At 42.8% G+C, this 27,122-nt stretch overlaps 1 protein-coding gene across 1 annotated transcript in view; it reads left to right on the forward strand.

The window, feature by feature from the left end:
• The window catches only part of LOC141060642 (dynein axonemal heavy chain 3-like), a 2,648,786-nt gene that overhangs the window by 2,556,536 nt on the left and 65,128 nt on the right, over window positions 1-27,122 (forward strand). The window contains exons 76-79 of the mRNA XM_073556958.1: window positions 6,724-6,861; window positions 14,880-15,140; window positions 24,188-24,280; window positions 25,623-25,721. Coding sequence (XP_073413059.1) covers window positions 6,724-6,861; window positions 14,880-15,140; window positions 24,188-24,280; window positions 25,623-25,721 — 591 coding nt within the window. The remainder of the gene's footprint in view (window positions 1-6,723; window positions 6,862-14,879; window positions 15,141-24,187; window positions 24,281-25,622; window positions 25,722-27,122) is intronic.

Raw genomic sequence — 27,122 nt, forward strand, 5'->3', positions numbered from 1 at the left:
ACTGATAATATACTTTCATGCATTTAATAGAACTACATAGACCACGACTACATATACTGTAACTAGGCTGTTAACGTCTCTTGGTAACTTCTCCCCCCTCAAGTGATTTCTACAGACAGGAAAAGCTAAGAATTCTAGCACACTGAGTGACCTTTGCAATAGCATTAAGATCTCCCAGAATAATAAAAGAACAGTGGGTTTCGGAGAAGTTAAGCTCTATATGAGATTTTCCGGAAAAAAAAAATTGCTCCCTACTCTCAACTCTAACAGCCAGTTTTATTCAGTACTAAGGTCACGTCAGACTTCTTGTTTTCTTTTGAACATTGACCTGTAGAATTCTGTTTTGTAGAGAGTATAATATGTAAATGGTGGTGTTGTATATCAAGCGTAGGAAAAGTTGTGTTTCTATGTATAGCAATGAATAAACAGATATATACACCAAACAGCCATAACATTAAAACCACCTGCCTATGCGCTGTGTATTCCCCTTGCTCTGCCAAAATAGCTCTGGACTGTTGTGCAGTTTTGCATTATCTTTTTTGTTAGCAAAGTGTGACACAGCAGTTCTGTTGGATTGAACCAGACAGGCCAGACTTCCATTTCCACTTTCATCAGTGAGTCTTGACCCTCTAGCAGGGTTACTTTTTATCTTTCCTTGGTCCGCTTTTGTCAGTCCTAACCAATGCATATTGGGATCACCCAACAACACCCGCTATTTTGAAAACTCCCCAACATAACTGTCTAGTCTACACTGTACAACCCTTGTCGAAATCACTTATATAGTTACACTTTCCTATTTTGTTTTCTTCCATCTCATCGTACTCACTTGCTACCTAATGTGTCCTACCCCTTGATAGCTGCCATTGTAACTGTATAATCAATGATATTCACTTCACTATTAAAAAATGTAGCATCCTAGCAGATAAAACAATGGAAATTGTTCCTGTTAGTATATAAGTACTGTTGGCTAACCCAAGCAGTAATGGGTCAAAATGCAATGTATTTATTATCATTCAGAATTTCATTAGGTTCTCTAAAAAAATGTGAATGGTTGTCATAAATGTCAGGTATATAGAGGGCATGCTACTTGTATAGCTACATCCCAAATGCAACTTCTTATAAAAAGGACAAGCATGTGTTTTACTAGCTGTAAACATATCTCAAGGGCCTCCTCTAAAATTAAAGGAAGTCTGTCAGCCCAATCTGACACTATAAATTAAGCATATCACCTTGTAGGGGATATAGAGTGAGTGAAATATGTAATGAGAATGGCAACAATTTTCTAAGTAAATATATTTCTAAATGTGCTGTTGACATGAACTTTTCACCAGATCACCAGATGTCGGTAACAACCCATCCAATCTACACAGACAAAGAAATCAGACCATAGATGTCCATAAATTAAGTTATGTAACTTACTTTGTACAAAAACCTTTGTTGGTGAAGACATCTTCAAGATGCCTCCTGTATGGAGAAACTAGTCGCATGCATTGCTCAGGTGTGAGTTTGGCCCATTCTTCCACACACTCTTCATATCCTGAATGATCCATGGGCTCCTTAGTTCCATCTATAAATTTTCTATTGAATTCAGGTGAGGTAATTGGCTGGACCATTCTAGCAGCTTTATTTTCTTTCTCTGAAACCAATTGAGAGATTTTCTTGGCTGTCTTTTTGGGATCAATATCTTTCTGAAATGTTCACCCTTATTTCATCTTAATCCTCCTGATAGATGGCAGCAGATATTATCAAGAATGCTTTGGTACATTCGACCATTCATCCTTTCAGTCATAAGAAGTTTTTCCAGATAACATGGAGTAATGCAAATTTTTTTTTTGCCATTTTCACACCAGTTTTGCCCGGGTCCATCAAAATGGAATAGCTATGTTGGGAAGAGGGTATGACTCCACAATTGTCTAATTCATGATGAGCTGTGGCATTCCTTACAACAGAAATTTTACTCCAGTCAAGGATGGAGTAAGATCTGTGGCAAGGCACAGAGAGGTGCACACCAGTTGTCAGACGTTCTTAAGTAATTGAAAGGCATGCGCCCCACAATGAATCAGGAGCGTCTGATTCCTACACACCCCTTCATCAAGACCGGCTTTTTTCATACCTATCTTGATGAATTGGGACCTAAGTCTTCTAGACGTTGTCACTGTTTTGCAGGAACTGAAGATTAATCAAATGTACTAATGAGGTGTCCAGTACACCCTTAGGAAGGCCCACCTCTCTTACTGGTGATTGACGCACTGGCTTGCCTGGAGTGAGCAGAGAAAGCTCAGCCAAGCCAGTGAGGGAAGTGGAGCCTGCAAAACTAGTGGGAAAAACAGTGAACTGAGCCCCCTAATTAGTGCATCTGTATATACTTCAATTTCTGTAGAACAGAGGCAGAGAATAAAATACTAAGAGCTCATTAACGCAACCATAAGTTTGGTACAATTGCCGTCCGTGAGAAAAAGTGACGGCACTCGGATCAATGTTCTGTTATTCAATGTGGCAGTACAGATGAGCAATTTTTTTTTCACTGACAGAATCTATGTGTGAAAAAAATCATAGCACGAAATAGTTCCTTCCGTAAATCGGATGAAACTCACTCATTCAAGACTATGGGTGCCCCCCAAAAAAGCAGATTCCACAGAATAGCAAACAATTTTTACTGATACATTTCAATTCTGTAACATAGGAAACTGTAAATGGTCTTACACTTGATTAATAGCTGCTGCTGTAAAAAAAAAAATGTATTACACATGGAGGACAAATAAGAAAAAAAATTGTTTGATTTTTGTGGTTAAAACTCTGAACGATTTTCCATACTCTTGTGGTAGCCTACCCTAGAGGTGTGATTTTTACAGGGGCTGTACCCCCTACATGTCTATGTGCTTATTTTACACTGTCAGTTTGGGCCGACAAACTCTCTTTTTAATGCATTCAAAAATCTCTTCAATATATATGATAAATTGATCATCTACTCTGCTCTGCCAAGCCTATTTATTGTTAGAAAGGATGTCTCATGAAGACAGAAACCTTTAAATGAAAGCACTTACCATTGCTATTGCACGCACTGAACAATCCAGAATCCTCATAGGAGGAGCAAACTGTGTTATGATCAATTCTTCCACCTTGCTTGTTGGCTGACGGGAAAGCCTTTCTATGGAATATAGCACAGGAAAGCCACCCCTAACGCCATTATTGATTTAAATAGAGTGGAATGTTCTACAGATCTGCAAGTGAGATTGGTGGACTTTTAATAAAGTGTAAAATATTGCTTTAAAATTGATAAATATTTAATGTTGCATTATAATTATGCTGACGTGCTGTATATATAGCGGCAGCACCCTGTAACGTCAGAATGGATTGTCAGCAGGGTACACAGAGAATATATATCTCAGTGTGGCAGGATATCGCTCTATACAGGCCCTGAAGGATCGTTGCCGTTGGGGCACAACAGACCCTGAAGAATCTGTGCTGTTGGGGCACAACAGGTCCTGAAGGATCTGTGCTGTTGGGGCACAACAGGCCCTGAAGAATCTGTGCTGTTGAAGCACAGCAGGCCCTGAAGGAATCTGAGTCGGCTCTTGTCCCCAGTGCGCAGTAATGTCACAGTCGCTCAGGTGACCGTTGACCAACCTTTGCTCAGGGTCCCTTTGTGGATGGGGCATGGGCCTCTGCTGTCGTCGAACAGTGAGAAGGTGTCCACTGAGGCCGGTGATGGAAGGGCCGCAGACGTGGGCGGAGACAGGGAGGTAGTGTCCAGGCCGCCGACTCCTGTCAGTGCGCAGTTACAGCAGCAGCTCGGGGTCGCAGACCAGCCGCGACGTGGCGAGGGAGAGCGAGCCCGGCTGTTTCTGAACGTGAATGGCGGGCGGCTCCCGGTGGGAGTCGGGCACACGTAACTTGACGATCAGTCGGTTGCTTACCCTTCACAGGCCCCTGCTGGCCTCTCAACACCACTATGCCCGTTACACTGTTTTCCTCTGTCAAGCACGGAGTCTTGTCTCTTGTCAGCCTCTCTGCCAACTGCCTCCTGAGCGCGCCCCTGCTCCTTTTATCCCTGCCCCGCCCTCAGTCGCCCGGCAACCTTCAGTCGTCTCTCTCCCTTTGTTGCCCCCCCGATGTCATTTCTTCAGGAACCCTGATGGCGGTCCCCTTAGTTCCGGCCCAGTCACCCTATGGGAGTCCTCCTCCCCACACCTCCACAGCCCCAGTCTCTTCGTCCACAGCCCTGCTCTCCCGCTCTCCCCCTCCACAGCCCTGTTCTCTTCCTTCACAGCCCTGCTCTCCCACTCCCTCCCTCTACAGCCCCACTGTCTTCCTTCCTCTACACCCCCTGCTCTCCATGCACCACACGCGGTGACGCTGGGACCAGGAGAGAGAGGTGTGCAGATTGTTTGTTTGGCCGGAGTGGGCAGAGCTACAGCAGAGCTGCAGCACATGTGATTGGGCGGCCTGCAGGGCATGGCATAGCTCGGTCGGCCAGAGTGGGCGGAGCTTGCCAGAGTGGGTGGAGCTAGAGCAGAGCTGCAGTGCGTGTGATTGGGCATCCTGCAGGGGGCGTGGCCTAGCCCTGTAGCAGGCTGAAGTAGAAGCTGGGGACTAAATTTAGGCAGGGAAGCTGCAGGGGAGAGGGGGGATAGCTCAGTTGGTGATGGGGAGCGCTGACTGAGCCGGGACAGTGAACAATGTTTAGAAACAGAAGCATGTAGTCGCAAAATGCACCAAGACAAGCACCACCCTTTGAGTAAATTATTGGTTTACATGCATACCAAGCATGAGGTGGTATAGAGACATTTCTAAAATTTCAAGCAAGTTGTGCCAAATTTATTACTATAAATACACCAGCTTGATGAATTTGCCTATTTATTTTGCTGACTGCAGATATCCTGAAGCAACATTAATAATTTTCTCATTTGTTTGATTTTGAAAGTTTCCCTGAAATCAGTAGCACACAGACTACTTATAATACTTAAAGGGGTTGTCCAGGACTATTATCTTTTTTACTATGGGCCTAAAAATTAACAGGCAGGTAGTTGCTGACGGAGGCAACTACCTGCCTGTTGTACCCGTTGGCTGCCTGTTGGCTCAGAGTGGTCACTGACTGCTCCTGCCAATGATTCAGCTGCTCCACATCAACAGAGCAGCTGTTTCTCTTCCATGCTGCTGTATCAACAGGGTGTGATTGCCAACGTCACGCCTATTGACAGCCGGCTTCCTGCTGTTAAGGCTAGGTTCACATAACGTTTTAGCAGCCCATTCAATGCATAGAGTTGACGGGCTGCTAACGGTATAGCATAACGCGATCACGTTATGCTATACCCGCTGGCACAGATGAATCATCTGTGCTATCACAGATGATTCTTCTGCGCTAGCTGTGACGGAGCCTCAGACGCTGCATGCCGCGTCCGAGGCTCCATCAGTGAATGACAGCACATCGCGAACATGTGCCGCTTTACGGCATGCGTCGCGATGCGCCCGACAATGGGGCTCAATGGCGGCGTTAACAGACTGCGTTACACCGCGTTATACCGCGGTGTAACGCGGACTTCAACGAACTGCCTAAAACGCAGTGTGACCCCGACCTTAGCAGCGGGGATCCAGAAGTCAACACTGAATCACTGCTGGGAGTGGTCTGTGACCGGTCTGTGCTGGCAAAGATTGGTGCCAGGTCACGACAGGCCGGGGCTACATGCATGTTAGTTCTTAGGCCCATAGTAAAAAATAATTAGTCCTGAATAAAACCTTTAAGAATGAATTACCTTTATTATTCAGTTCTACTTATTAGAATAATGGGGAGGATTTAGGTCTCATTCAGAATTTCACGAGTACATGGACATAAGTCATTAAAGTCTATAGTGCTATTCACATCTGTATTTCTTGTGGATGATATATGGGTGAAAAATCATGGAGACATGTCCATTCTTCATTGTAGTTACAGATCAAAATCACCCATACAAGTCTATAGAGCCAAAAAATCCTACACAACCCAAGGATGTCATCAGTGTACAGTCCATGTTCTGTCCATGATTAACACTGTAATGTATAAGAGTTTTGCAATATATTTTTGCATATGTGAAAACTCACTGATGCTTGAATGAGGTCTTAGTAAGGTTAAAATGTGTCAGAATTTTGCTGCAATTTTGACTACATTTGCCGCTCATTGGCTGTTGCCTAAACATAATACAAGGCACGTCACTTTCTGGAAACAGTGAAGCCGACATCACTGGAACGTTGCCGCAACAGGAGATACGTTTACGCATTTTTTACATTAATTAGGGTTCAGTAGTCGAAAATCTCCTTATGACTTTCTATTCTAAATTTACACTGACAAAAATCTTACTAAAATTGGTCTTTGGAAATACACACTGGCTCTCATTATGAAGTGCCATGGAGATTTGTTTGGCTTTCTCCTGGTAGTAGGAGAGTTGAAGGTTTTCCACCATTGGCTCAGGTGCTGCTTAAGCAAGCACCGAGATGCTATTAGGCACAGAGAATAAAAGTTGATCCAAATTACTATTTTTCTGGAGGGCTGTTATTATTTGTAGTCTTTACCTAGGAATAAGCACAAAAGCACATACGTATCAAATGTCTATGGAGAAATGTATGTGTTGGATAAGAGAAGAAAAGCTTAGTTGTGCCAAACAATTTCAGAAGGTACTGACCATTTAAGAAATTATTGTCTATGTTTTTTGCAATTTCCAGTTCTCAGATGTATTTTTATCTACATAGGTGTTTAAGAAGCTTTTATTCGGATTATGTTTCTTCCATGCACTTGTTCAAGAGAGGCGCACGTATGGATCCCTTGGCTGGAATATACCCTATGAATTCAGTGACTCAGACTTAAAAATCAGTGCCAAGCAACTCCAGGTAAGGGATGCCAGCTCTTGCCACACATAAGTAAATGAAGCCTTGATGGATAAAGTAAAGATCTCTTCATCTACTGAAAAATCTGTGTGTTTTACACTGCATTTAATGTAAATGTCTCAAACATGCTATGAAAAACATGCAAAACACAGTAAGGTGAAAGAAACACGAAGATGAGGGTGGAAATCTAGGTGCACTGAGCTTTTTTGTGTTTACATCTACAACATGGTAGACATTAATAGGGAAGCTCATTTCCCCCACTGTTATAAGAGTTTGTCTGCAATTTTTACATTCCCAAAACCATTTACATGGCTGTCTAGCTTTAAAAAAAAAAAGGCAATCGACACTTTTATGTCCGCAAAGTGGTAAGAAATTGCGATTTGAAAGTAGATGAAAAGGAAGTTGGAAGAACATTGAGGTGTGACGATGGACTTCCAGCTCCTCAACCTTAGCCTGGATTCCACATCTAGCGCCACCCTCCTTTGGTTGAATGAGAGGTTTTTGGGTCTGCTACATAGACATGACATAGGTTAGCTTAAGAGTAAGAAGTATCACTTCGAAGTACGTCAACCATGACTTTTTTACCCTTTGGGATGTTTTCCTCTGGTTGAAAATAACATTTTGTCATATATGGTTTTTATTGGGAACACATGCATTTTTTATATTTTATCGAAGTGCTGGATCAGCTAATAATTTTTGGAATGTCATAGACATGACATAATCGATCTTTCAAATTACTAGTGGAAAAAGACACTAGGCTTGATCAAAGCGTGATTTCTTTGAGCCAGAGACTAGATTTTTGTATTATTGTCAAGTAGACATCAAGGCAGAGAAGAAAAACTTACATTATTATTATTATATTTAATTTCCTGGGATATGCAAAGATAGCAGTTCCAAAAAAAGCACAATTGATTATTAAATACCTTTTAAATTCCCCTGGCATTTTCTTGAAGGGTACCTCCGCTTCCCTGATAGGAGCTTGTCTCCTATAGAAGCAAAGAATCAGGCATATAAAAAATTAATCCTGTCGGATTTTTCTTTTTTTTTTTTTTTTTTTACATATTTTGAGATTTATCTAATGTAAATGACCTCCTTAAAGAGACGAGCGCAACATAACACCGCTACTCTATTCATCATTTATGGACGTTTACGCGTTTTTTACATTAATTATGGTTCAGTAGTCGAAAATCTCCATTGCTATTATTCAGTACCATTACTCCAGAACCCTGTTCCTGGGAACAGTGAATGTCCGAGTGGCCAGACCACCATTGATCAGACACCTACTGTATCCAGTGGGTAGATGGTGAGTTTTCATGGTGGACCCACCCATTTAGCCATGATATATACTCAAAAGTCCTTTAGCGCTTAGCTCTTACCAGAGACTGAGACTTCCATTGGACACCGAAGCCTAAAGATTAAAGAGAATGTTCCTTACAATTTAGTGCAAATATGTAACAGGATTATTACTCAAGGCAGGCACCTTAATAAAGAATATCGAAAAGAAGATTCTAGAAAAACCTTCAAATAAATAAAGAATGTTAGTACAAAAAAAGTACAAAATTGCATATATCTGAATAATCCACTTATTTATTTTTAGTCTAATTATCATTCTTTGGAGACAAATTTATGTACATAAAAGTAAGAGTTCAATATCATAGGGGATAGATACAGTGGGGCAAAAAAGTATTTAGTCAGTCAGCAATAGTGCAAGTTCCACCACTTAAAAAGATGAGAGGCGTCTGTAATTTACATCATAGGTAGACCTCAACTATGGGAGACAAACTGAGAAAAAAAAATCCAGAAAATCACATTGTCTGTTATTTTTTCATTTTATTTGCATATTATGGTGGAAAATAAGTATTTGGTCAGAAACAAAATTTCATCTCAATACTTTGTGATATATCCTTTGTTGGCAATGACAGAGGTCAAACGTTTTCTGTAAGTCTTCACAAGGTTGCCACACACTGTTGTTGGTATGTTGGCCCATTCCTCCATGCAGATCTCCTCTAGAGAAGTGATGTTTTTGGCTTTTCGCTTGGCAACACGGACTTTCAACTCCCTCCAAAGGTTTTCTATAGGGTTGAGATCTGGAGACTGGCTAGGCCACTTCAGGACCTTGAAATGCTTCTTACGAAGCCACTCCTTCGTTGCCCTGGCGGTGTGCTTTGGATCATTGTCATGTTGAAAGACCCAGCCACGTTTGATCTTCAATGCCCTTGCTGATGGAAGGAGGTTTGCACTCAAAATCTCACGATACATGGCCCCATTCATTCTTTCATGTACCCGGATCAGTCGTCCTGGCCCCTTTGCAGAGAAACAGCCCCAAAGCATGATGTTTCCACCACCATGCTTTACAGTAGGTATGGTGTTTGATGGATGCAACTCAGTATTCTTTTTCCTCCAAACACGACAAGTTGTGTTTCTACCAAACAGTTCCAGTTTGGTTTCATCAGACCATAGGACATTCTCCCAAAACTCCTCTGGATCATCCAAATGCTCTCTAGCAAACTTCAGACGGGCCCGGACATGTACAGGCTTAAGCAGTGGGACACGTCTGGCACTGCAGGATCTGAGTCCATAGTGGCGTAGTGTGTTACTTATGGTAGGCCTTGTTACATTGGTCCCAGCTCTCTGCAGTTCATTCACTAGGTCCCCCCGCGTGGTTCTGGGATTTTTGCTCACCGTTCTTGTGATCATTCTGGCCCCACGGGGTGGGATTTTGCGTGGAGCACCAGATCGAGGGAGATTATCAGTGGTCTTGTATGTCTTCCATTTTCTAATTATTGCTCCCACAGTTGATTTCTTCACTCCAAGCTGGTTGGCTATTGCAGATTCAGTCTTCCCAGCCTGATGCAGGGCTACAATTTTGTTTCTGGTGTCCTTTGACAGCTCTTTGGTCTTCACCATAGTGGAGTTTGGAGTCAGACTGTTTGAGGGTGTGCACAGGTGTCTTTTTATACTGATAACAAGTTTAAACAGGTGCCATTACTACAGGTAATGAGTGGAGGAAAGAGGAGACTCTTAAAGAAGAAGTTACAGGTCTGTGACAGCCAGAAATCTTGATTGCTTGTTTCTGACCAAATACTTATTTTCCACCATAATATGCAAATAAAATGAAAAAAAAACAGACAATGTGATTTTCTGGATTTTTTTTTCTCAGTTTGTCTCCCATAGTTGAGGTCTACCTATGATGTAAATTACAGACGCCTCTCATCTTTTTAAGTGGTGGAACTTGCACTATTGCTGACTGACTAAATACTTTTTTGCCCCACTGTATCTATCCCCTATTTATCTATCTATTATCCATTCCATATCTATCTTTCTATCTATCCCATATCTATCTATCTATCCAATATCTATCTATCTATCTATCTATCTATCTATCCCCTATCGATCTATCTATTATCCATTCCATATCTCTCTATCTATCCATCCATCTATCCCATATTTATCTATCTATATCTATCTATCTGTCTATCTCTCATATCTTTTCTTACTATTCACATATATCTATTATGTATCTATCTATCTACCTATCCCATATCTATCTATCTTTCCCATATTTATCTATCTATTTATCTATCCCATATCTATCTATCTATCTCATATCTATCTATCTATCTATCTATCTATCTATCCCATATCTATCTATCTATCTATCCCATATCTATCTATCCCATATCTATCTATCCCATATCTCTCTATCTATTTATCTATTTATCTATCTATCCCATATCTATCTATCTCATATCTATCTATGTCATGTATCCACTCATCCATCCGCATTTGTAATAAATTTCATTTCATTGAAAACATTTCTAGTTAAACACTGCCTCTCAGTGGTGAAAAAAGTATCTAGAATATGGCTAAACCAAGCACAACAGAAAGTGTCATATTGTCATATACTGTATGAATGTTGGATTAAATGTTAAGTTAAATACTTTTATTTGTGTATGTTATGTGCAGCAGTTACAAAAGCAGCATCAAGTCGCTTCATGCTGCATCATAGACAATGTGTTAATACTGCATGACACCGTTCATATCGGGTATACATAGGCTGTCAGGACAAGCTACAGGGCTTCCTACAGGAATTGTAACAGTAAAGGTTATGCTATGAATAAAGATGGAGCATCATTGCCTGATGGGAAACCGATGCTTTGTCAGGGGCAGCACATCAAGTAATAGTGGCTATCACAGGATTGCAGGAAATGCTTGGGTCTCCGCAGAAACATGTGTCAGCACATGGGGGATTAGAATCCATCACAGGGGTTTGCAGTGAGCCTGTGTACAAGTGGTATCAAACCCTGGATGATAGTACAAATTGCCTTAGCATAATGATTCATTTTTTTTCAGTAACAGTATGGCTGTATTAAATCAGCTCTATTTGCATCCTCATGCGTCCTACCGGACATATGACAAACGGCTCCTTTACAAATCCTAGGAAATAGAGTAATGCTAAATGCAAATCAGGCTGGAAGTGCAGTGGGGGGTGTCAGTGCATTGGGAAGAAACAATGTGCACAGACCCTCCTCTAGTGCACTGATTTGTACTTCTACCCTAGATTTCTCATCAAGGCAATTTAGATCTCTACAAAAAAGGTACATGTTTTCTTTGGACACGATGGCGCCTATACAGACATACCCTTACATCAAGAATGTTCTAACAGGTTCCCTTTAAAATAAAACGCTTGGACACATTAAAGAATCAATGCATAGTAGATAATTGCATGAACAGCATTTTTTTAACATAATGTTTGACTAGAATCCCTTTAGTTTGTCTGAAGATGTGTCTGCAAAGCTCAGATGAACATCATGTAATCTGTCTGTGGGGTGTAGGCTACTTGTCCCGTGATTCATGCTGCCCAAATTACAAGCAGCATGAATTATAGACAGGCTCCTCCATAGTACGCATTTATGTTTCACTCAAAAATGTTCTAGAAAACATACAGTATGTCAGTAAGGAAGAACTTTCACTCTAAGGCCAGGATCACACTACCGTGTGTGATGTGAGAAACTCACACGAGTCTCTTGCATCAACACCCGGCGCTGCCACCGGCACTCAGGACCGGAGCTGCGTCTACATAGAAATACATGCAACCACAGCTCCGGTCCAAGTGCCGGCGGCAGCGCCGGGTGTTGATGCAAGAGACTTGTGTGAGTTTCTTGCATCACACACGGTAGTGTGATCCCGGCCTAATTTGTGAAGTAGATGAAAATATTTAGTCTTGTGTAATGCAAAACAAGCTCTTGTATGTCTACCCAAACCGATTGCGAGAGTGAAAGGAATGATAAGCAGGTGATGAAGAGAAGTGCTATGGGTGGGGAAAGCACCATGGTGGTCACCCATTTTCTCTACTTCACCATCTGCTTCTTATTCCCTTTATTTTTTCAATCCATTTGATTAGATAAAGGACCAAAATTGTGGACCAAAATGCTACATAAATTCTTTTTTTCGACTGAACAAGAAGTAATGGTTTCATGCACTTCTCATAGTGTAGGATCAAGATCACCGTAACTGATCTCTATATAAAGCCGTATAATACGTATGCATCTATGAAACCAGGAGTGCCGTATAGCTGACAAATCAGTGAAAACGTAGTAGAAATAGTGGACGAAAATAGGGAGTCAAGTCATTTGGGTGGATCCCGGTGGGCTTCATCCCAACTGGCTTAGTTACATTAGCAGTCAGCATGAAAACATCTCTTTTTTTAATATACACTTGTCAAAATTGAAGTTTTAACACCTAGAAGGTAAAGTTGTAGATTATAGAAATCACAGGAACAATAGACATGTTAATGATATGCAAATGACGATAAAAATGGAAACAACATTTTCAAAACATCTTGATTTATTCAATATCGAGTATGAGAGCCATGAGCAGAAATATATACACTTACACGTCTTGGCTGCTATGTATGAGGCTATTAATGTTTTTCTGCCATGCTGAATGCACTTGGGCACTCAAATTAACAAAATCCACTTCTGGCAGCTCATTTTGTAATTGCCAATTGGAAACCAATGAAGTCTTAAATGTGCTCATTGGGAGACAATTCTGGAGACTCTGCAGGCCATAGTAGCACATTTACACCATGCAGGCTGTTCACAATAGCACCAGCAACATTCAGCAGTGCATTGTAGTGTTGAAAAACAGCTTCTGGGACACTTGGAAGAAATCACTGGTTGTACAACCAAGTCAATGTAATACTGAGCTGTTAATGTACCTCGAATAAAGACTATAAAAGTTCCAGCTTCCATACATTAGGACATCCCACACCATAATCCTAAGAGGAGGACCAGTGAGATGCTTCCTCATGAAGGCCCCTTCATGGCATTTCCCATGTGGTCTACAGACCAATCTCTAGCTATCACTGTGTCCAAAACAAAAGTAGGACTCATCTCTGAAAAGAATCTACCTCCATTTCAGCCACCATAGCTCCACTGCTGCATCTGGCCTCTATTTGGAGATAAATTGAGCCACACTCCATTGCATTCTTACAAAATACACACATTTTTTCAGATGTCTTAAAATATACTGTATATATGAATATATTTTTTTGCACAACTTGCCTCCAACGATCTTTGGACAACTTATATTTGACCTTTTATTGTTAATTTTTTTTCACTCTAAGGCTGGTTTCACATTTGCGTTTTTTTCGCGGTATTTTAGTGCTAAATAGCGCATGCGTTTTTTTTTCCTATACTTTGCATGGGATGCGCTTATGTGCGCATACACATGCGTTTGTACGCGTTTTTCCGCGCATGCGTTTTTTTGCGGTATGCGCTCGGGCGCACAAAATGCATCCTGTTGCATTTTTTGTGCGTCCGACTTGCCTCAAAAAAACGCATGCGCGCACAATGCGTTTTTTTACAGCAAGACACCCATTATAAGTCTATTTGTGCGCATATGTGCGCATTGGCATGCTTATGTATGCGTTTTTTTGCACATGCGTTTTTTTTTGTTAACCATGGAATTTAGGGGTTTGGGTTAGAGTTAGGGTTAGTTAAGGGGGTTTAGGGTCAGGGTTAGGGTTAGGGTCAGGGTTAGGGTTAGGGTCAGGGTTAGTTAGGGTTTAGGATTTGGGTTAGGGTTAAGTATGGTTTGGTTAAGGGTTAGGGTCAGGGTTAGGGTTAGGGTTAGGGTTAGGGCCAGGGTCAGGGTTAGGGTTAGGGTCAGGGTTAGGGTTAGGGTTAGGGTTAGTAAAGTCATGGTTTGGGTTAGTGTGAGGGGCCACCTAATGTTTGGAAAAAACGCAAACGCTTTAAAAACGCACTAAAAACGCATACAAACGCATAAAGACGCTGCGTTTTTTTCATGCATGCTCATAAAAATGCTTGAAAAAAACGCAGCAGTTGTATACTTTTGTATGCGTTTTTTCAATGCGTTTTTTTGCGGGAAAAACGCGCTGCAAAAAAAAGCAAGTTTGAAATTAGCCTTACTTGTGCATGCAATGTGACTGTGTTCACTGCACAGCTCTCAATCCACTGTGTGTAGTCAATGAAATAGAAGACAGAGGTGGTAATAAACCACCCAGGGTCTCTGACAGTAGTGTACATCAAGGGAACAGACTTGCTCCAGCTCGATTGCTAGCTTTAACAGGGGAACTTGCAGTAGCAGAGAATTAAAGACTTGAATCATGCACAAAAAATTTACATCTCTTGGTTGTTATCGGGTGAAAGGAGCACTAAACCTACAACTGAATAATGGGAAAACTAACATTTATAATCACTAAATAAGTTCAAAACGCTCAACCTAAATGTGTACATTGACATTACAGTGACTACAAAGTGTAGCGTCTCTATTACCATGGTATCCCATAAAGTTTAGCCATTTGCATATTTTCCATTATTTTATATTTGGGTGTGATTTATGAGACACATCCCAAATTTACTAAAGCAACATGAAATAGGAGATGATGCCCATTGTTAATGTGTACTGACCTTAATAGACAAGGCAATGCATGCCACTATGTGCTACATTTGAGATGAGATCATTAACACGAATTCATATTTTGCATGTTGTAGAAGTTCCTCAATGATTATGAAGAAGCCCCCCTCGATGCCATCGTTTATCTAACTGGAGAATGCAACTATGGAGGAAGAGTAACGGATGAGCACGACAGGCGTCTTCTTTTAAGCTTGCTAGACATATTTCTTTGTGAAGCTGTAATTACCGAAGACCATTACACGTTTTCTCCCAGTGGAAAATACTTCATTCCAAAGTACGGCACCCATGACAGCTATACGGAGTACATAAAAAGTCTACCCCTCAATGCTGATCCAGAGGTAACAATAAACCTTAATAGATGTCAAGTTGCATTGCCACTTAATGACAGAAACAATTCTGAAAAGTAATCAGCTTACTATTATTAGTTAATATTGAATCATATATTTATTTTGTTATTTATTTTACTCACTTATATAGCACCATTAATTCCATAGCACTTTACAGACATAATTGGCACTGTCCCCGATGGGGCTCACAATCCAGATTCCCTATCAGTATGTCTTTGGAATGTGGGAGGAAACCGGAGAATCCAGAGGAAACCCACGCAAACCCGGGGAGAACATACAAACTCCTTGCAGATGTTGTCCATGGTGGGATTCGATTCATCACAGCTGACACCCGGCACTATGTGTCAGGGGCGGTCACAGACTGCCCCCGACATGTTAACCCCTGGCACACTGCAATCAAACACGATCGCAGTGTACCGGGGGTTTAGGGAAGCATCTGCAGGGAGGGGGCTCCCTCCGTGCTTCCCTGAGCCCCCCCGGAGCAGCACAATGTTCTGCACTGCTCCGGGGGCCTCCTTCTCTGCAGGTCCCCAGATCAAATATGGCATTGGGGACCTTCGGGGGCCCTACAGGGAGCAAGCTTCCTCAGTGCCTGCAAAGCGCAAGCATGAGGAAGCCCTCTGCGCTGCCTGTGTCAGATCGCTGATCTGTCACAGTGATCTGTGATGTGACAGATCAGCAATCTGTCACATGACAGTGATGTCCCCCCTAGGACAGTATAATAATGTGGAAAAAATATGATTTTTTAATTGTACGTCTGTAAGTTATAAACTTCTGTGAAGCTCTTGGGGGTTCAAAGTTCTCACCACACATCTTGATAAGTTCCTTGGGGGGTCATGTTTCCAAAATGGGGTCATGTCAGTGCTGGGTGACCGGCACTGCTGGGGTTAATGTTCTGACCTCAGTGCAGACTCTCACCTGCACACCTGGGACCTATTATGGTGACCTCTCATTGGTTCTGGGGAGACTTCTTATAGCCTCAGGAAGCTCCCATTCCCCGTCAGTTATACTTTCGCCCTTGGCATTGTGTGGTGACCCCTGAGTGTGTTAGTGCTGTGTTCTGGTTGCTTGATTCTCTGTGTATGACTCGGTCTGTTCTCTGGATATTGCTTTGGATTCTGCTTGGTACCTTCTATGTCTGTTTGGTTTTGATCTCTGCTTGGCCCTGACTATCCATTCTGTCTCATCCCTGGTACTTTACTGATATCTTGTGTATGACCTTTGGCTTTGTCTGACCTCCCGTCTGTTTATCCCTCCTGTACCTCGCTTGCCGGTACAGTGCATGACCCCTGCTTTGCCCGACTTTGAGTTTTCTACCTTCTTTAAAAGCAGGATGCTAAGCCCCGCCCCCTTGCAGTCACATGACCGTTCACATGACCGTAGGTCCTGTGCCGGCTTGATAAACTTCTACATTCAGGTCCTGTGCATCTTTATTTTCCGGCTATTCTTGTCCCCAGGGGTCCCTACGGTGCGGGTGAGTCCCTGCTTAACGGAGGCTGTATGCCGGCGCTGTCAGGACCCTGACATTATAACTGACCATTAAGTTTTTTGGGGGGTTTTTATGGATCCACACAGTCTCTGGCTGACCAGATGAAAAGTCTGAGTCAGAAGTTTCAGGGTTTATCTCTGGAGCAGCAAGCTCTGGCTCATTCTTAGCAGCTGGTTTCTGAGACAGTGTGGGGAGCTCTAGCTGCTGGGTCTCTAGGGGCTGGGGCGAGTGATGTTGTTTTGATGTCCCCAGAACCACCTGTGAAACTGCCTGACTTTTTTTCTGGAAGCAAAAAGGAGTTCAGGGTCTTAATGGAGGGGTGCAAACTTTTTTTTAGTTTGAGACCACGTTCCTCTGGGGACGAAAGTCAGAAGGTTGGGGTCATTATGTCTGTTAAGAGGGTCCCCACAAGCTTGGGCTTTCTCCCTTCCTCCCACTGCCCCTGAGAGTGTCTGTGAATGCATTCTTTGAGGCCCTTGGGCACATTTATGAAGAGCCTGACCGAGTGCAGAGGACATAGTGATGAGCGTCTGTCAGGGGAAACACTCAGCTGAGTGGTTTTGTACTGAATTCTGCCGCTGGGCCGCAAAGGTCTCTTGGAATGACGCCGCACTCCTAGGACTCTTTCGCAGAGGCTTGTCCGAGCGGCTGCAGGATGCCTTGATGTCACATCCCTGTTGTGATTTCATTTTTCCCTTCACCAGTGAGGTCTGATGAACTCCCTCTTCTGGCGAAGGAAGGTAGTGAGGCTGATTACCAAACAGCTGAGCAGGTAGATGATGATTGGGTCACAGGAACTGATGACTGGATATAAGGCAGGCGACGCCCTGCTGCCTTGCCAGTGATTTTTCTGCTGGATTCTTGGAGACAAGTCTGATTTCTGCTTCTCAAAGCTAAGTTTTGCTCTGCCTTTTGTACACTTTAGTTCTGGTTTTGTTTGCCTTGTTTTTTTGGAGTTCAGCCATCCCCGGCCGGGGGGTGAGCTGAATTCCATTTTTGTCTCTGATCTGTTGATCTCTGGCTCTGTCTTCAGAATATACCTGAGTGCTGATATAGTCTTTTTGAAGCCTAGCGACTTCAGGGCCTGTTTTTCCTATCAGTCTGTTGGTTCATTTTTGGATAGGGTTTTTGCGGATTGCAGACAGCAGCTTTCTATCCTGTCCTATTTAGTTAGCTTGGGCCCCATCATTTGCTCAACCTATCTTTCTATCTGTGTTAGTGTTTTCATCTTGCTTCACAGTCATTATATGTTGGGGGCTGCCTATTGCTTTGGGGTCTGCTCTTGGGCAGTTTAGATTTCCCCTTTCTGTCTTTAGGCTAATTTAGTTCTCCGGCTGTGATCGAGGGGTCTAGGGCACCGTAGGAACCCCCCACAGCTACTGCTAGTTGTTGTGGATAGGTTCAGGGGTCTGCAATCCGATAGCTTCCAACTTCTCTGGTTTTCTGGACTTAGCTATTATTTTTGTTTTTTCCTCCTTCGGTGACACATCCATAACACATCCCCCACCTAACTCTCTCGAGGACGCCATGACCCAGGCCGTCCGGATGGACTGCAGGCCAGAGGGGTGATGCAGGTGGAAACTCCATTGTTCTCCAGTGGAAAAGAGACTGCCCCTGAGCTCATGGATGTAGGCACCCTCTCCCTGAAGGATACGGAGAGGAAACGCCGGAAGGACAAGCAGTTATGCTTTTACTGCGGTAAAATGGGATATTGGAAAAGAGAGTGTCCTGATGGCCCGTCTTCAACCCGGTCGGCGGTAAACGACTAGGTCTGGGTAGTCAACAGTGAGACTACTCAGACCCTCAGGTACCCTTTTCCTCATTTTCTAAAGTGTTACTGCATGTGGAACTGTTTGTGGACGGTAGTTCCTTTTCCTCTACAGCCTTCGTGGACTGCGGATCATCGATTAACCTCATTGACTCCCAATTGGTCACACACTGTAAGATAGGGACAGTTAGGCTCAAGGTTCCGATCAAGGTGATGGCCATTGACTCCTCTCCCCTCACTAAGGAGGGAATTCTCTTTATGTCTGACTTGTTTTCGCTCAGAGTGGGTGCTACTCATGTGGAAAGCCTAAGTTGCTTTGTTCTGGACAATCTACCTGCAGGGTTGGTGTTGGGCATGCCCTGGTTACAACGTCATAACCCAGTTATTAACTGGAAAATGGGGGAGATTGTTCAATGGGGGTTTAATGATTTTAAGTTATGTGATAAATCCGCACTGCTGGTTGAACCTGTTAAATTTGTGTCTGTATCATCTGTTGAGCTGGAAGGTATTCCGGAATGCCTGAAGGACTTTGAAGATGTATTCTCTGAAAGCAAGGCCGAGACGTTACCGCCGCATAGACCCTTTGACTGCGCTATTGAGAAGGTCCCGGGGGCTAAATTACCTTAAGCCCGTCTGTTTAATTTGTCTGGTCCTGAGCGCTTGGCTATGAAGGAGTACATTGCTGAAAGTCTGCGCAAAGGACACATACGTCCTTCAGTCTCACCTGTGGTGGCAGGTTTCTTTTTTGTAAAGAAAAAAGATGGCGGGTTACGTCGATTTTTGGGAGCTTAATCAGATTACGGTACAGAATACTTACCCCCTTCTGTTGATTCCCGATTTGTGCAACCAACTATCAGGGGCAAAGTGGTTTTCTAAACTGGATTTTCGGGGGGCATATAATTTGATAAGGGTCCGAGAGGGGGATGAATGGAAAACCGCGTTCCTCACGACCGAGGGACTGTTTGAAAATTTAGTCATGCCGTTTGGTCTTACCAACGCCCTCACCATATTTCAGAATTTTATCAACGTGGTATTCTCGGATCTCATTGGTCATTTTGTCGTTATCTACTTAGATGATATTTTGATATACTCCTCCGACAAGCATTCTCATTTGGAACATGTACGAACTGTTCTCCAAAGACTGAGAGAAAATCATCTGTATGCCAAATTGGAGAAATGTGTATTCTGTGTGCAAGAATTGTCTTTTTTGGGATTAATTGAATCCGGTGAGGGTTTTCGCATTGAACCCCAAGAAGGTGCAGGCCATTGCGGATTGGGTGCAACCCCGAGATCTTAAGGGTCTTCAGCGCTTCTTGGGGTTCGCCAATTATTACCGTAAATTTATCCGGAGGTTTTCGCAAGTAGTCAAACCTCTCACGGATCTAATATGCAAAGGTGCGGATGTGAGAAATTGGTCTTCACTCGCAAAAGAGGCCTTTGCGACGCTGAAAAAATGTTTTATGTCTGCTCCTGTCTTGGTACAGCCAGATCCTTCCAAACCATTTGTGGTGGAGGTGGATGCCTCCGAGGTGGGGGTGGTGGCAGTGTTATCCCAAGGGTCTGCCACTCTAACCAACCTCAGGCCATGTGCTTTCTTTTCCAGGAAGTTCTCTGCTGCTGAAAGAAATTATGATGTAGGCAATAGAGAGCTTCTTGCAGTCAAGTTGGCGTTTGAGGAATGGAGGCACTTTTTGGAGGGGGCCAGTTACCCGGTTACTGTGATCACTGATCACAAAAATTTGTCATACATTGAGTCTGCTAAAAGATTAACGCCCAGACAGGCCAGTTGGTCACTTTTTTTTTTCTCGTTTCCAGTTTACTATTACTTTCCGTCCAGGGTGAAAGAATGTCAAGGCTGATGCCTTATCTCATAGTTTTCACCCTGTGACTGCCCCTGAGCCACCGTCCTCCATCCTGCACCCTGGGGTGGTGTTAGCAGGGATCTCGTCTGAATTGGAACAGGAAATTGAGGGGGCCCAGTCGCTGGCTCCTGCGGCCAAGCCAGGGGGGCAAGTTGTTTGTCCCAGAGCAACTTCGCCTTAAACTCTTGCAAGAGTTTCACGAATCCAAGTTGTGTGCTCACCCTGGTATATCAGCCACGCGACTGGCGGTGGCTAGGATCTTCTGGTGGCCTACTCTTGGTTCTGATATCAAGAAATTCATTTCTGGTTGTGGGGTCTGCGCTCGTTCTAAAAGCTCCCATAGCCGGCCGGCGGGGGAGCTGATGCCCTTGGAAGTTCCCGAAAGACCGTGGACTGTTATGAATGAGTCACTGGAGGAGGAGAAAACAAAAATACAAGCTAAGTCCAGAAAACCGGAGAGGTTGGTAGCTATCGGTTTGCAGACTCCTGATCCTATACACCACAACTTACAGTAGCCGTGGGGGGTTCCTTCGGAGTCCTAGACCCCTCGTCACAGCCGGAGAACTACATAAGCCTAAAGAAGGAAAGGGGAAATCTAAACTGCCCCAGAGCAGACCCCAAAGCAATAGACAGCCCCCAACATGTATTGTCGGTGAAAAACAGATGAAAACACAAACACAGACAGAAAGACAGGCTGTGCAAACGATGGGGCCCAACTAACTAGATAGGACAGGACAGAAAAGATGCTGGCTGCAATCCGCAAAAAAACTACCAAAAATGTCCCAACCGTCTGATAGGGAAAAAGGCTCTGAAGTCGCTAGACTTCAAAATCTCTATATCAGCACTCAGGTATATTCTGAAAACAGAGCAAAGAGATCAACTGATCAGAGACAAAAATGGAATTCAGCCAGTCCCAACCAGGACTGGCTGAACACAAACACTAAGGAAACCAGACAAAATCTCATGGAATAATAGCAGGGCAAAAACTTAGCTTTTAGTAGACAGGAACTAAGCTGGATGCAAGAGCTCAGAGCAGAAAGGATCACCAGCAGCCCTGCAGGGCGTCGGCTGCCTTATATCCACTCAGAAATTCCAGATGTCCAATCACACTCCGCCTGTTCAGATGACAGGTTCTTCCCATCCCAATCAATTTCACTACCTCTCTTCACCAGCAGAGGGAGTTCATCAGACATCAAAGGTGAAGGGGAGAATGAACTCACAACAGTGGACCCATCTGTCCATGGATTTTATTACCAATCTTCCCTCTTCCAGGGGTAATACGGTGGTATGGGTAGTGGTGGACAAATTTTCAAAGCAGACTCATTTTGTACCCCTGTCCGCATTACCTTCAGCTGAGACTTTATCCAGATTGTTTGTGCAGCACGTGGTCCGCTTGCATGGGGTACCCCTGAATGTGGTGTCTGATCGTGGTGTGCAGTTTGTGGCTAAGTTTTGGTGTGCTTTCTGCAAAAAATTAGGGATATCTCTGTCGTTTTCGTCTGCATACCATCCTGAGAGTAATGGTCAGACGGAACGCACTAATCAGTCTCTGGAACAGATCCTTAGATGTCTGACTTCTGCTAGACAGAATGACTGGTGTGATATACTGCCATTGGCTGAATTTTCCTTCAGTAGTCGGGTGAGTCAATCCACTGGTATGTCCCCTTTCTTGATCAACTATGGGTTCAGTCCTCATTTTGGTGAGTTTTCTCATCTGGACTCGTGGAGTCCCAGGGCTGAGGACTCTGTTCAGCGGTTAAAAGATACATGGGCAGAAGTCCAGCGGCGTATATCTAGGTCTCAAGGCATTTATAAGTTTTTCGCGGACAGGAAACGAACACCTGGTCCCATGTTTCATGTTGGAGAGAAAGTTTGGCTCTCCACACGAAACATTAAATTAAAGATTCAGTCAGCCAAGTTGGGCCCCAAATTCATTGGCCCGTACAAGATTGTGGAAAAAATCAACCCAGTAGCGTACAGGCTGTGCCTTCCACCCTCTTTCAAGATCCCTAACGTCTTCCATAGATCTCTACTGAAACCGTTTGAAGCAGTCCTGGGAGAATCCGAGTCCGCTGCTCCTCCGGTTTCGGTTGAGGTACATTTGGAATATGAGATTGGTCACATCATAGATTCTAGGTTGGTACGGCGGTCAGTACAGTACCTAGTTCATTGGAAGGGGTATGGGCCGGAGGACAGGTCCTGGGTGCCGGCCCGGTTGATGCATGCAGAACGTCTGGTTCGGGCTTTCCATGCAGTCACATGACCGTTCACATGACCGTAGGTCCTGTGCCGGCTTGCTAAACTTCTACATTCAGGTCCTGTGCATCTTTATTTTCCAGCTGTTCTTGTCCCCAGGGGTCCCTACGGTGCGGGTGAGTCCCTGCTTAGCGGAGGTTGTACGCCGGTGCCGTCAGGGCCCTAACAGGTCATTTGTGGGGGGGTTCCACTGTTTTGGCACATCAGGGGCTTTCCAAACGCGACATGGCGTCCAATCTCAATTCCAGCCAAAAAGTCAAATGGCGCTGCTTCCCTTCCAAGCTCTGCCATGCGCCCAAATAGTTGTTTACCCCCACATATGGGGTATCAGCATACTCAGGACAAATTGCACATTAACTTTTCGGATCCTGTTACCCTTGTGAAAATAAAAATTGGGGTGAAAAGATCAGTTTTGTGGAAAAAATATAATTTTTTAAATGTACGGCTGTACGTTATAAACTTCTGTGAAGCCCTTAGGGGTTCAAAGTTCTCACCACATATCTAGATAAGTTCCTTGGGGGTCTAGTTTCCAAAATGGTGTCACTTGTGGGGTGTTTCCACTGTTTAGGCACATCAGGGGCTCTCCAAACGTGACATGGCATCCGATCTGAATTCCAGACAAATTTGCGTTGAAAAAGTCAAACGGCGCTCCTTCCCTTCTGAGCTTTGCCATGTGCCAAAACAGTGGTTCCCCCCACATGTCAGGTGTCAGCATACTCAGGACAAATTGCACAATAACTTTTAGAATCCAATTTCTCCTGTTACCCTTGGCAAAATAAAAAAAAAACTGGACCTGAAGTAATTTTTTGGTGAAAAAAAGTTAAATGTTCATTTTTTTTTTTAAACATTCAAAAAATTTCTGTGAAGCACCTGAAGGGTTAATAAACTTCTTGAATGTGGTTTTGAGCACCTTGAGGGGTGCAGTTTTTAGAATGGTGTCACTTTTGGGGATTTTCTATCATATAGACCCCTCAAAGTAACTTCAAATGTGATGTGGTCCGTAAAAATAAAATGGTGTTGTAAAAATGAGAAATCGCTGGTCAACTTTTAACCCTTATAACTTCCGAACAAAAAAATGTTGGTTCCCAAATTGTGCTGATATAAAGGAAACATATGTGAAATGTTACTTATTAAGTTTTTTGTGTGCCATATCTCTGTGATTTAAGGGCATAAAAATTCAAAGTTGGAAAATTGCAAAATTTTCAAAATTTTTGCCAAATTTCCATTTTTTTCACAAATAAACGCAAGTTATATGAGTGAAATTTTACCACTAGCATGAAGTACAATATGTCATGAGAAAACATTGTCAGAATCACTGGGATCCATGGAAGCGTTCCAGAATTATTACCTCATAAAGGGACAGTGGTCAGAATTGTAAAAATTGACCCGGTCATTAATGTGCAAAACACCCTTAGGGGTTAAGGGGTTAATGAATTTGGCAAATCTTATAAGTGGCATGCATAAGAATCGTTGTCACTTTCAATTAATTTGGCGGGTGGTGTTCCATCCATTTTGACAGAGTTGCTTAAAACAAGTGTAAGAACTCCAAAGTCACAGTAGTTTTGTGCAATCCACAGAAAAAAAAATTCAATTTTTCAGAGTGTTTCACAACAGTACTAATTTATGTTAATTGAATATATGAGTAAATTGATTCTTTATGTAGGTTTTTGGACTTCATATGAATGGAAATATCACCAGGGAACAGAAGGAGACTGTAGAATTATTTGATGGCATCCTTACAACTTTACCAAAACAGGTAATAAATCGCATTACTTCTTCTGTTTTATGACCCAATCAAAGATTCGAACAAAGAAAGTCATCATTAATATTGACTTATATGCTAGAGAATAACTGATGGTGATATATTTAAAAAAAAAAAAGAAAGTATGACCCTAGATTCATGTGTTAGACCTAAGGTTAGGACCTCACAGTGACTTTGGCCACGAACATCGCTACTGTGTAGCTACTTCGTCTAGGCGCAATACAAGTGAATGGAGTTGCATTGTGACCTCTAGGGTACAGCAACCAAATCATGAAAAATCCAACCGCATCACAATGTTCCGCCATTGTGGCCAAAGACCCCGTGTTTCCCTATGTTTATTCATGCAGCAGTATTCTCAGTCCATCTGCTGTCCCAGTCCATGTCAGACTGTACATGGACAGCAAGTGAGCCTACAGTAGTCAGTGGTCTAATTCAGCAAAACTATTTTCTTAATGGACAGATGTTCCCATCATGTACCATACAGACAAAAGTGGGGTGGCTAGAGTTGGACCATATAACATACACAGGTGCACAAAAATACCCTGCCAAAGAAAAAAACACAGCATTATCCATAAACTGCAGAGCCCACCATTAGTTTGGCAAGATCTGAGGAATGCGAAAGTACAGTAAACCATAGATATCTATATGAAAGTTAAGTACAGGCGGCCTAAAGCTATCATGTTGCTGTGTCTGGCGACCTCATAGCTGTAAATCTTGCAACGTCACGTTAGTTGTGTTACGTGTCGTCACTACATGTTATGTCACTTTTTTCATTAGCGCTCACTCACACTGGCATATTATACGGATGACTGAAATGCGAGAAAATCAGCATGAGAAAAAAATTGGCAGCATATCCCACATGGGGCGCACTCATTCAAGCCAATGGGTACGTGCAAAACATTGTGTCATCCTAGTGCAGTCGGATATACGCCGAGACAGGCAATAGAGAAGAGGGAGAGATTAATCTCTCCTTCTTCTCCTCACCTCTGATCCGATTGTCGCATGCGAGAGGCTCGGAGCACAGTGGCATAACACTCGGCTCTGGCTCACATCGGAGTTTGAGACAAGTGCCATTAGTATATCACATCCGATGCTATACGCTAATGTGACCCTGGCTGTAATTATACAATTAATGTTAGTTATATGGCTTTTTAATAAGAAACATGGTGAATTCAATAGACTGTAAGTTTATTGACTGCTTTGGTTGAAGCAACTGTCAAATGGTTGAAAAGTTTTATTTTTTTTTGTGAACTATTTTGCTTCACACCCACATTGCACTGGCTGAGTATGTTACAAACTGCTATCTTCATGTAACTTTGTAATGTCATCTGTCTAGACAAGTGGAGGTGGAAAATCAACTTCTGAAGTTGTGCAGGAACTTACAGTTGACATTCTGTCAAAACTACCAGAGGATTTTAATGTAGAAGAAGTCAAGGTACAAGTTATATGTTTCTTCGGCGATTTGTTTGAAATTTTAGTTTATAGAAACAATACTTCCGGTGTCATTTTTCCAGACGCAGATTTTCTGCCATTAATAAAAATCCATTGGCGCATATTACAGCACATTCGTGACATTTGAAAACTTTACCAAAAAGTAGTTATGTTACTAAATAAATGATATTATCACAATTGCAGAATTGTGGAGAACATTTTCATAAATACGCTATGTGGCCAAAACACAAACATATACATTCACTGTGTGTGGGCACACTGCGACGAATGAATAGATGACTTCCAATATTGCTACATACATTACATAAGTATGTAAAGTACTTAGTTAGCATTTTCATCAAAAAGTTCAAAAGCCATCCAAACATTTCAAGGTGAACTCATATGGAGGTTCCTAACTTTACAAACCTTTTGTATTAAATTAAAGTACAAGTGCACAAATACGCTATGTGGCCACTATACATACATATACAGTTGTGGCCAAAAGTATTGACACCCCTGCAATTCTGTCAGATAATACTCAGTTTCTTCCTGAAAATAATTGTAAACACAAATTCTTTGGTATTATTATCTTCATTTAATTTGTCTTAAATGAAAAAACACAAAAGAGGATGAAGCAAAAAGCAAAACATTTATCATTTCACACAAAACTCCAAAAATGGGCCAGACAAAAGTATTGGCACCCTCAGCCTAATACTTGGTTGCACAACCTTTAGCCAAAATAACTGTGACCAACCGCTTCCGGTAACCATCAATGAGTTTCTTACAATGCTCTGCTGGAATTTTAGACCATTTTTCTTTGGCAAACTGCTCCAGGTCCCTGATATTTGAAGGGTGCCTTCTCCAAACTGCCATTTTTAGATCTCTCCACAGGTGTTCTATGGGATTCAGGTCTGGACTCATTGCTGGCCACCTTGGAAGTCTCCAGTGCTTTCTCTCAAACCATTTTCTAGTGCTTTTTGAAGTGTGTTTTGGGTCATTGTCCTGCTGGAAGACCCATGACCTCTGAGGGAGACCCAGCTTTCTCACACTGGGCCCTACATTATGCTGCAAAATTTGATGGTAGTCTTCAGACTTCATAATGCCATGCACACAGTCAAGCAGTCCAGTGCCAGAGGCAGCAAAGCAACCCCAAAACATCAGGTAACCTCCGCCATGTTTGACTGTAGGGACCGTGGTCTTTTCTTTGAATGCCTCTTTTTTTCTCCTGTAAACTCTATGTTGATGCCTTTTCCCAAAATGCTCTACTTTTGTCTCATCTGACCAGAGAACATTCTTCCAAAACATTTTAGACTTTTTCAGGTAAGTTTTGGCAAACTCCAGCCTGACTTTTTTATGTCTCGGGGTAAGAAGTGGGGTCTTCCTGGGTCTCCTACCATACAGTCCC

Source organism: Dendrobates tinctorius, unplaced genomic scaffold, assembly GCF_039654945.1.
Source record: "Dendrobates tinctorius isolate UK_male_01 unplaced genomic scaffold, ASM3965494v1 ptg000241l, whole genome shotgun sequence".
Lineage (NCBI taxonomy): Eukaryota > Metazoa > Chordata > Amphibia > Anura > Dendrobatidae > Dendrobates > Dendrobates tinctorius.